General features: G+C 34.8%; 1 protein-coding gene across 1 annotated transcript; it reads left to right on the top strand.

The window, feature by feature from the left end:
* Positions 1–2,316: 2,316 nt before the first annotated feature.
* UTS2B (urotensin 2B) lies at positions 2,317–9,592 on the top strand. The gene is made up of 4 exons (XM_033202465.1): positions 2,317–2,599; positions 6,540–6,638; positions 7,862–7,899; positions 9,338–9,592. The coding sequence occupies exons 1-4, from the start codon at positions 2,497–2,499 to the stop codon at positions 9,590–9,592; spliced, it is 495 nt and encodes a 164-aa protein (XP_033058356.1). The 5' UTR covers positions 2,317–2,496.
* The last annotated feature ends 2,488 nt before the right edge of the window (positions 9,593–12,080 follow it).

The following is a 12,080-nucleotide window of genomic DNA, read 5'->3' as shown; positions in this document are numbered from 1 at the left end:
TTTTAGTAGAGACGGGGTTTCACCGTGTTAGCCAGGATGGTCTCGATCTCCTGACCTCGTGATCCGCCCGTCTCGGCCTCCCAAAGTGCTGGGATTACAGGCTTGAGCCACCGCGCCCGGCCTATTTTGCCACTTTCAAGAAAACTTCTTACCCATGAGAATTGGAGTTCCTCATGCAGTTTACATCAACGCTTTTTAAAAAGTGGAATAGTCTTATTTATACTTAATTTTTTAAATTAAGGCAATAAAAGTTGAATATGTCTTTAATACAGTGCATATCTAAATTTCCAATTTCATTGCAAAACCTGTTTTCAGGTTTTTATTTTGAATTATTGATTAGATGTATTATTTTATATCTTTTTTATGTATATGACTTGTAATTGTACAATTTTTCATCATATGTATATATTCTCTCTATATCACATGACATTAACTTCGTATTTTCCATCTTGATATAATGTTTTAAAAATAGAGTTTAGAAAGTTAATTTAAATAACTCGTTAAACAAATAAGGACAGATATCAAGGTACATTTGAATGACAGAGGTTTTGAAATGCTATGGAGGAATAAGCTTTTAGGATCTGTGTTCATCATTGTTCATGGTTGAATTCTTACTTATGAAAGTAAGACACAAAGTGTTGCAACTACTCTTTCAGCTCATTTAGCTTTATAACTGGATGTAAAGTTTAAGGGAGTTATATTTTTGTCTTTCAATTACTAGAAATTTTGGTTATTACTTAGTCACACATCAAACATGCTTTCACTCATTTTTCCCACAAACCACTATGGTACTTGCACATAGGGACAGAAATGACTATGACTGTAACTGCTCTCAAAGTATTTACGATTTGATAGTGGAAGCAGACACACAAATACATAACTAATGAAAGGAGAAATGAATTTTGAACTATAGTAGATACACAAACAAAATGTTGTGGCAGTCCAAAGGAGAAAAAAAAAAGTTATGACACAAAGTAGAAAAAAGATCCAAAAGGCTAAACAGTTTTGATGGCATTTGATCAGTAACTTCAGAAATCAGTGGGCAAAATGACCAGTTGTAGAATAAAGGATTCTAGGCAGCCATGTCAGCAACGCTCTGAAGTGCAGAAAGCGCAGGATATGTTCATGCATTAGTAGTCTAATGTGGCTGGTACACAAAAATATATAGTGAAAAATGAACCTGTAAAGGAGAAACAAGCCTAAATATCAAGCCAAGTAATCTAGATTTTATTCAGAAACTTTACTAAGCAACCGGTTAGTACAAAGATTAGTCATTCTCCTTAGTTAACGCCATCATGTGCTGCAGTGTATGCACTGGAACTGAGTCAATTTTAGAGTGGATACATCCCAATTCTTTTGGGACAAGTAAATGCCAAGACCAGAGGTCATTATACTATAGCATCCCTGGAACCATAATATACCAAAAGACTTTGACTTAAAACCAGCAAAATTAAAGCAAGTATTAAAGAGAGTAACTGATGGGACATTTGCCAGCTTCGAATTAATTAAATTCAGTCTTAATTTTTAAAAGTGCTGCTTGCAGCAAAATGAAGCCATCCTTTTCTAATACAGTGAGACAGTAATGTGATCCCATTATGATTCATTTCAAATTTGAGGTTTTCTCCAGTTTATTCAGTTGGTTAAGAATAAAGTGATAGTTGGCCGGGCGTCGTGGCTCAAGCCTGTAATCCCAGCACTTTGGGAGGCCAAGACGGGTGGACCACAAGGTCAGGAGATCGAGACCATCCTGGCTAACACGGTGAAACCACGTGTCTACTAAAAAAATACAAAAAACTAGCCGGGCGTGGTGGTGGGTGCCTGTAGTCCCAGCTACTTGGGAGGCTGAGGCAGGAGAATGGCTTGAACCCGGGAGGCAGAGCTTGCAGTGAGCTGAGATCCGGCCACTGCACTCCAGCCTGGGCGACAGAGTGAGACTCCGTCTCAAAAAAGAAAAAGAATAAAGTGATAGTTGCAAATAACATCATTATCAGGAAGACTACCACCTAGCTCAAAAGTAGTCAAATGAAAGACATTGTTCCCATTTTCACCTGCCCTCTATGCTCTCAGCTTTAGTATTAATAAGATTTGAGGTTAATTAATCCTGGAATCAGGAAATAAAACCATAAGTTATGAAAATCCAACAGTTTTTTATTTCAAGAGATTTTGCTTCATCCTTGTGCATCTATTTGAATGTGTGGGCATGCCTAGGAATGCCTGCTTTTAGTGAAATGGGCGGGTATGAGATGTATTGATTGGGTTCTTCCTGCCATTGACTCTGTAACGAACCTGTCACTTCTCCAAGAAGTGAATCATGTGGACAGGGTGCATTGCATTTTATTGGTTTCTTTTCTTTCTTTCTTTTTCCTTCATCCAGAGCATTCATAACTGAGGCACATTTGCCTTTTGCAACTAAGCTGTACTGAATTCCAAAGCCATAGAAATATCCATTTTAACCTGGAAAGTCCGTTTCTTTGCTAATCCAGAAGATTTTTTAACATGAACAAGATCCTCTCAAGCACTCTTTGCTTTGGACTCCTAACTTTGTCATCCGTGTTGATCTTTTTACAATCTGTGCGTGGACGGCCATATCTTACCCAAGGTACGTGCACATCAATTTAAAATCCTGCAGGTGAGGAAATAATTCTTCTATTTCTATTTGAACAACTTTGATTTTTCTGCCATTGTTGAAATAATGTTTTAAGAAATAAATATTAGTTAACAGCCAAACCTCCCTTAAGTAGTTGCTGGTCAAAATTAAATGTCATTTCAATGCTGTTCTTTTCAAGTAGATTAATTTTACTCAAATTAATTTTATCCAATATTGCACTAAATTCACTTCAACTATACTTTAAATATTGGGGTGCTTGTTTCTCGTTTGTAGTCCATGACCAAAGATTGGGAATGTATCAATAGTATTATATTCTTCATATTTCAAAACTCTATCTTGGGGAAAGGAAAAGGAGATTTTCATCTTACAAGACTATTAGTAAGTTCTTTCTGAAAAGAGAGTACAACAAAGAAAAATACATCAAGATAGAAACTTGTATTTGCAGAGATTTGCAGAAAATAAAGCATTGGGGGAAATCATAGCAGTTTCAGGAGGGCAATGCTAACACCTACATTACACATTTTTTATCACATTTCCAACATACTTAGGATACTTATGTTAAATGAAATAATTCCATCTATGACAGCTAGAAAATATACACCATGATGAAATTAGTGAAAATAAGTTTCTGCTCTTGATATTATAATATATATAATTTTTATTTAAAATTTTTGGTGCTTCTATAGAAAAGGTAGCTCTTAAACTGAGAATTCATAGAGTGAGATTTAGTGGTGATTTATTAGGCAAACAACCTAACCTCATTGAAACTTTAATACATTTCTTTATGTTTGCAAAATAGTGACTTAAAGTAATGTTCTCTAATATCTTTTCCAGCCTGAAATTCTTGCTGTTTCTCTCATCTAACTGACTTTCTTGTCAGGAAGAGGGAGATAATCTTTTACTCTCAGCTTACTTAAGGGGAACTAAGATAGAATGTAGTAAATTTTGTTTACATGACATTAGATTGAGAAAAGAGATCAAGTTTCCAATTTTGGATTCTAATTCCATTTTACTGGACCTTGTGACCTCAGTCAATAAAAAGTAGAGTAGTTCTGTTGGCAGAGGAAATAAAATTGCATAATCCCTTATTATTTATTTATGAGGATCTTACCCATTGAAAAACAAGTAGTCTCAGGGACCTAAATACAAGCCTGGGAATCAAAGATTCTGGATTTTATCCATGACACTCACATTCTGTCTTTGGCCAGCCACAATCATTGCATTTGGTTGGTCTCCATTGCTCTTTCTAGGAAATAATGAAATTTCCAATGTTTCCAACATAATGTAAACATGAGAGGAAAAATGTGGTTATTTGCTGAAGACTTTGCAAAATTAGGATTAGGTAATTTCTAATTTCATGTGTATATGAAATAGAGAAAAATCTGCCTCTAAAGCATTTGCTAGATTACAGTTAAATAACACCTCTGACCTCAGAATGCCACACAGTTATATGCATATATTACTGGCAGCACAGTGGAACTATTTCTCTCAGAGACCTCTTTGATCTCAGTTTTACCATATGTAAATAAGGAAGATTAAATTATTAATAAGGTTATTTTCTATCTAAATAGTCCACGATTAGAGTGAGCTCTTCTCCATGTATACATTTTTTAAATCCACTATTTGACTTATTTTAGTCTTTTAATATAATTTTAAAATAAGCATTTATCTGCTGACACAGACTACAAAGTTGGGGTTATCAGCTTTTTTCTGTGTGTTAGAACTCTCCAAGACAAATGGCACAATCCTCCCAGCTTACATCTGGTAGGGACCATATAAAAGTGCACCTGAGGGAATGAGCCTGAAATTGGGCAAACTGCCTAACACAAAGGAGGAAGAAAGAGTATCATGACCAGGAAGATCATGGGAAATTTATTTTTGGGAATATAATCGTTTCGGGAGTTTCCAGATTTCTTTCTGGTAAAATTTCTTGTCTCAATGCAGTAAAAACCTTCCCATGTAAATGGAAAGCAAAGAGACAACTAAATTTTTTAAGATTCAGTATCTCGAGTAGTAATGAATCACCATTTTCTGTGTAATATTTGCAAAAACACTCTCTCATGTTGGAGCAGCTTTGCTGTCTTTTGTGTCAAATGTATGTCTACACTCAGATATTTTATATTCAAATATTTCCTTTATTAATATTAACTCTGTTCAAAGATAGAAACATTAGGAACATAATTTTTTGTTTTAAAGCTATATCTGTTTTAAAACTGAGTATGAAAACAAAAACCAAAAGACTTATTTTCTGTTGCTTTTTTTTTTTTTAGCCAATATCTTAACTTCAGAAATCAACTTTTTAAAATTCCTTGAGAAAAGTTTTTCTTCAGAGACTTCCATAAAAGAAGTTTTTTTCTTAAGAGATAGTGATGAGGAATTTCTGAGGACAAAGAGTTATAGAGGTATAATTATTGGAAGCAAAACTAATAAAGGCAAATCTATCAGTTTTGTTTTTCGAAAAATGTTTCACTTAACTACGCAGAGGAATGGACTGTGAATTAAGGGGAAAAAAACTTTAGATCCATACTCTTCTAGTTAGATTACTCTTAGTCACATACATTTTCTAAACTAAAGGTAATGAATCTGCTTCTCTTATCATAGTTGTCTTTCTGAAACAAGTAATTATTATTATCTGGCTCTGAAATATCCTGTCTTTTTTTCAATGAAAACATTTTAAAGATTACAATTTAACATTTTTAATGAATGATTAAAATAAAAATTACATTATTTCATAATAATGTCTTTCTTTTAAACTGAACTATCTCTGAGAGTCTTTGTATAATTGATGCTGAGCAAAATTTGATATTCTGTTGGTATTTTAAATACTCAAAAGAAAATTTTACCGGTAATTTTTATGTTTATGAAGCAAAGAAAATTGAAGAATTGGGCAACAATTAAGTGTCTTTGGTTAATGTAGAAAATTGTGATTCTGTCACCTACCCCAAATTATTCATTTTCTTCTTTTTAATTAGCCATTTAACTGTTTGAATTTATCAACTAACATTTTGTAGAGACAGGAAAGACAGGTGATTTTAAGAAATAGTCTAATCAACTTATAAGTCGTTTCTCTAGCTGAAACCATGGACTCACTCCTAAACTTAAATCTTATTAATATTGATTCTACTCACACTCTAACAGTACAGGAAGGCAGCGAGAAGAAAAAATGATCTTACAGAAATTATGTGATAAAGGTTTGATTTTTCAGACCATTTCACTAAAGTTCATTGTAATATACTAATTATTATTTCAACTGAATTATTTGTCAATGGATATTTTGTTGAATCTTCATGTTTTATAGGTTGCTAGAAGTCTCTTGTCTCAATTTCTACTCCAGAATGAAGATAATTATAGTACTGAGACATTTAGGCAGCTGAGGAATGAATGACTGTGAAGTAAATTGACAAAGATGAAGAGATGTCAATACGGAAGAAGTTGACACCATCCTAGCTCTGCCACAATCTTCCTTGGATGTTTTAAAGGAAATTCGTGGAACATGAACTGGCTTATACATAAACGTGTGTATCAAATAAAATCACAAAATAAAATGTTATTTTTTTCTTTTGAAAACTACTTTTAGTTTATACTTATGTTAAATAAAATAGTAGAACATTCTAGAAACAGAGATTAAAAAGAGGAAAGTAAAATTCACCTCCAGTTCTCGTACTCAGAAGTAATCACAGGAAAAACTGTAGGGTGCAACCTTCCAGGTATATGCATATATTCTCTCTCTTTCTGTGTCTGTCTCTCTTTGTCCATATTCATTCAATATATAGTCAATACTTTTTTTAATGACCCATCCCTTTGGATTGTACACTCTCTCTACATTTCTTTTGTTGTTAAATATACAAATTGATAGTTGCCTGTAAGACCAATTTAATTAGAAATATTTTCGGTGACTCAGATTGAAAATGGTGGTTTTTGATCATTACAGGAAATGAAATACTTCCAGATAAAAAGTATCCAAATCGTGAGGAACTGTTGCTGGCTCTACTGAATAAAAATTTTGATTCCCAAAGACCTTTCCACACTGGTGAGTTAAGGATGAAGTCAAGCTCTATTTATTAAAAAATAACAGAATCTATTTTGTCTTGAGACTTGCTTTTTCTAAATGTTAATTGGTATTAAATGAAATAGTTACTCCTTTGTATGTTACACTAAAGATCTAAGTGATTTTTTTTTGTTTTATATTTATGTTAAATCCATGGAGTTATTAACAAATATTAAAAGCCTATTTTGGTCAATTCGAGGGTGCTAATGGGATTGGTAACCATATAATAAAAAAAAAGATTACCTTTATTCATGTTTTCTTCTCATCTGTGCAATTCTACACTAGTACCACCAGTATTTTCTTTTATTAAATGTTTCAAAAATGTTATATTTATAAGTTTCTTCTAGAAATTTCACAAATTAACTGCAGCTTTGTTGTAGTTAATTTAGCATTATTTTAATCAAAATCTTTCAATTTTAGGATATGATTGGAGTACAGATGATGAATGAAAAATTTAGGCTACACCAATTGAGATTATTTTTATTTGAAGAACAGGATAATCTGACTTACAAGTGTCCATCAGATTGTCTTCCAAGAAATGACTAAGATTTTTGTCAGAAATTTAGCAAGTCTAGCCTAAGAGAAAATGTGACCAAATGATACTGTGCTACTCTCCCATACAACATCTGAAGTAGTCTAAAAATGTCTGTATTTATATAACAAAATGCCAGTTAAAAGAATAACTTAATAAATACTTTTAAAATTCTGGGTTTTTAAACCAAAAGTAATATATTCCTATTGAAAAATAAGTGAAATTTATAAAAACAAAAAATTTGTACCCAAATTTTAAGACCTGGAGCAAGTTAGCATTAGTATTTTGGAGAATTTTCTTCTTGATTGAATTACGCATAGGATACATGGCCTGCTTTTCTTCTTCCCATTTAATGTTTTATGAGAATTTCCACATGCCAGCAAAAATGGTTTATTTCTAAATCATAGGTCATGTTAGAACTATGGTCTACTTTAGAAAAACTTTGTACTTATTGTTGAAAGTTAGATATTTCAGATGTCATAACTGATTGCATTTCAATACTATGGGCATTGAAAAAATATACTGGAGATTTTGTATTAGGAATGGGTGGATGATGTCAAATCATACGAAAAAGACATGTGCTTTCTACATAAGATCCTAAACGTGTGTACTGAAGCAAATTAAATATCACTTGCGATATACGTTTTTTTCATATGACAAACGTGTCTTGCAGATCTAGCATTGCCTAACAAACTGGAAGAACTTAACCAGGTGAGAATGTGAAATACTTAAATGATCAATTTTAATAACAGTTATAAGGAAATTTCTTCTTGGCACAATGTTTTTTTAAAAGAAATTATTAATACTACAATGTAAAACTTCTATTCCTGCTAAACAAAGGGTGAAGCTATTTTACAGGAAAAGAAAAATCAAATTATACTAACACAAAACAAAAGAAAACTAGGGCTGAAGTGATCTTTCTATATAATGTCTAGAAATCTGGATTCTAATTTTAGCTTTGCAATTACCAAACTGTGAAACCTGGGGCAAACAAACTCTCTAGACTGAAATCTCCTCATCTGTAAAATGGGAGGCTATAAATAGACGGATGTTTTTTGAAGTTATTGTTTTTAAACAGTGGGAATCTTTTCTCCCCCAAACGTTGTGTTTTTCCAGTAAATGAAACATGTAAAAGCAGAGCTGTTTGGCTTGAAGCAGCTGGTTTGAAGAGCCTGAAGTGCTGCCCTCTTAATGGGGGCCCCTAGTAACACTATTTTCTCTGTGCAATTCCATTACTCTGCAAACCGTATGGCCGTTTGGGAGAGAATTATTCTCATCATTCTCTTCTGAGTAGCACCAACATGGAGATAAGCAGTGGTTCAGGCTGAACCCTACTTTTGTAGTTAGTTCTTCAGGGCTTAAGGAAATTAATAATCTTGTTAAAAATTAAAATAAGTAGAATTCTAGATAGAAATTTTAGGGCCTCAAAATACTTTTTCCTTCCAACTAGAAAAGACAAAAAAATTCAGGAAATCCAAGCATCGATGTAATAATTTGTAGCTCCTTAAAAGGACCTGCTCATTATAGGTGACACAAAATAAAATCCAAGTACACAGGCTGTATTTACAGGTTCCCCATTAACAAACAGAGGTGACTTCCTTTTGCCCAAAACCTATTTCTTTCTGATCTTTTGTTGAGTCATGTACCTTTCCTAGTCAGCCCCTAAATGAATGTTCTGTTTTTCTTCTCTCTTTTTTGTTTTTTTTTCCTTTATTTCCATTTCGTTTTTCTCTCTTCCTTTCTTTTGTCCATTTGTTCTCCTTTTTTCTTTCTTTCATCTTTCCTCTTCTTCAATAAAGAGCAGCTTTTGTTTTTGAGATGGAGTCTTGCTCTGTTGCCCAGGCTGGAGTACAGTGGTGCGACCTCAGCTCATTGCAACCTCCACCTCCTGGGTTCACACCATTCTCCTGCCTTAGCCTCCCAAGCAGCTGGAACTACAGGCGCTCGCTACCACGCCCGGCTAAGTTTTTGTATTTTTTGTAGAGGCGGAGTTTCACTGTGTTAGCCATGGTGGTCTCGATCTCCTGACCTTGTGACTTGCCTACCTCGGCCTTCCAAAGTGTTGGGATTACAGGCATGAGCCACCACGCCTGGCCAACAGCATGGCTTTATAGAAGACTAATTAATTATCATTTTACAGTTTTATCAGCTGGAAAAGCTAAAAGAACAGCTAGTGGAGAAGGATTCTGAGACGTCCTATGCCATAGATGGTCTATTCTCTTCTCATCCTAGCAAACGAGATAAGCTTTTATTTCAAGGTTTTAAGATTGACTTCCAAAAGATGATTTTTGCAGTTATTTCTGAGAGGAAGATGATTCAGTTGGCATTTCTTAGTCTTATGGTGGCGATCAATAAAAAGGTTCATATTAAAAAAATATATTCCGATAAAAGTGTTACCATATAAATGTATTTGAGCTTTCTGGTATTTACAACAGGGGGCGAGTTCACACTTCTCAGGTTTAAATAAAATAGGTCCTTATTGTATAAACTCTGGCTTACCCTTGCTATTTTGGCTTAAACACTGAAGCAGCAAAGACCACAAATAGAAATAATCCATTTTAAATCAATTTGAAATTTCACAGAATCTATTCTGACATAAGAGGAAACTTCATTGCTATAACACTTGTTCCAAGGTTCGATTCATAGCATTTTATTTTAGAAAGATTACTTTTTTGGATTATGCTTTTGGATAATTTTTCCTAGGAAGTTATTGTTTCTTACTGCCTTTGTTTTTATTTTTGAAAAAAATACTGTATTACTGTTTCTTTATTCATGTAGTGATGAGAGATTTCCTAAGGCATATTTATTTTTACTTGTCCCCTATACCAGATTTGTCTTTAACTTCTGTAAAATCGTATTTTCACAATATTACTAAGGGAAGAAGGTGGACCAGTGTTAAGCCCTGAACATATACCAGACATTTTATATTTTAATGTCTCAAAATATAGTTATTAAGCATTCAGACTCTAGAGCTAGACTGCCTGGGTTCAAATTTTAACTTTGACTACCTACACAACCGTGGAGAGTTATCTAATTTCTTCTGCCTCATTTTCTTTGCCTAAAAATGCGGATAATGATAATAATTTTCATGGGATTGTTGAGAGGAGTACATGAGTTAATTTAATTTAAAATAATTCCTGGTATGTAGTAAGTACTATGCAAGCTTAACTTAAAAAAATTATTTCAATCATTATTACTACAATTATTTTCTACACGAATCCCATACGATGGCTATTAATATGACTTTTTTATAGATGACAAAACTGCATCTCAGAGGGGTTAAATTTCATGCTGAAAATAACCCAACTGCTAAGTGACTTAGCTAGTAAGGCTGAAGGATAAAGTGGTAGAAGATGAAGTGGAGGGTAGGAGGGAGGGAATTTAGTGACTTTTTTTTTTTTTTTGAGACAGAGTTTCATTGCCCAGGCTGGAGTGCAATGGCAGAATCTCGGCTCACTGCAAACCTCTGCCTCTGGGGTTTAAGCAATTCTCCTGCCTCAGCTTCCCAAGTAGCTGGGATTACTGGTATGCACCATCACACCCGGCTAATTTTTCTATCTTTAGTAGAGATGGGTTTCACCATATTGGTCAGGCTGGTCCGATTCGGGACGTATTTTGAATAAAAGTCAACCAATTTTGCTGAAGAATTACACATGAAGTATAAAAAATAAGCAGGTGTCAAAAATTACTCCAAGGTTTTTATTTTGAGCAACTAGGAACAAAGGACAGTTTCTGTTTATTGAGCCAAGGATAACTGGAGGAGAAGAAAGTACAAGAGAAAGGTTGAAATAGAGATTTGTTGGACCTTTCCTGAATTAGTATAGCTTAGGCTATTATATGTTAACAGTTTTAATCTAAGTCTCAGAGACATGGTGTAATAAAGTCGGGAATCAAGTTCAATGCTTGTAGCACAGCACCGCTCTATTCTGTCGCCCTGTCATCTAGAATGTTGATACAGCTTAACTGCCTCCAACATTGCAAAACAGAAGAGGATAAAGGATACATCCAGCTTTCAATTGCCTCAGTTCAGAAGGGGCACACATCATTTCTACTGAAGTCCATTGGCCGGGATTAGTCACAGACTACCACCAACATAAGGCAAGGAAGGTTAGTAAACATAAGGAAGTGTTTACAGTACTTGGTGAGCACTGCCTCTATCTGAGTCTATCCTTTGATCTCTTCTTAAAAACATAGACTATTCTCAACTCATTCTCATTAGAGACAACCCCAAGTCTCTTCTAGGAACTGCACTCAGCACAAAGAACAGGCTTTGCAGGATATATTTACTAGTCTTCATCAGATATAATGTGGCCACTCTTTTGTTTTGAGACAGAGTGTCACTGTGTAGCCCAGGCTGGAGTGCAGTGGTACGATCTTGGCTCACTGCAACCTCTGCCTCCCAGGTTCCAGCTATTCTCCTGCCTCAGCCTCCCAAGTAGATGGGACTACAGGTGCCGCCACCAAGACTGGCTAGTTTTTTGAATTTTTAGTAGAGATGGGGGTTTCATCATGTTGGCCAGGCTGGTCTCAAACTCCTGACCTCAGGTGATCCACCTGCCTTGGCTTCTTAAAGTGCTGGGATTACATGCGTGGGGTACCATGCCACAGGCCTTTTTTTTTTTTTTTTTTTTGAGATGGAGTTTTGCTCTTGTTGCCCAGGCTGGAGTGCAATGGCATGCAACCGTGGCTCACTGCAACCTTCGCCTTTCCAGTTCAAACGATTCTCCTGCCTCAGCCTCCCAAGTAGCTGGGATAACAGGCATGCGCCACCATGCTCAGCTAATTTTTTGTATTTTTAATAGAGACAGGTTTCACCATGTTGGCCAGGCTGATCTCAAACTCCTGACCTCAGGTGATCCACCCGCTTCTGCCTCCCAAAGTGCTGGGATTAC

Source organism: Trachypithecus francoisi, unplaced genomic scaffold (genome assembly GCF_009764315.1).
Source record: "Trachypithecus francoisi isolate TF-2019V2 unplaced genomic scaffold, Tfra_2.0 Lachesis_group0, whole genome shotgun sequence".
Taxonomy (NCBI): domain Eukaryota; kingdom Metazoa; phylum Chordata; class Mammalia; order Primates; family Cercopithecidae; genus Trachypithecus; species Trachypithecus francoisi.
This window is presented reverse-complemented; position numbering and strand designations above follow the sequence as displayed.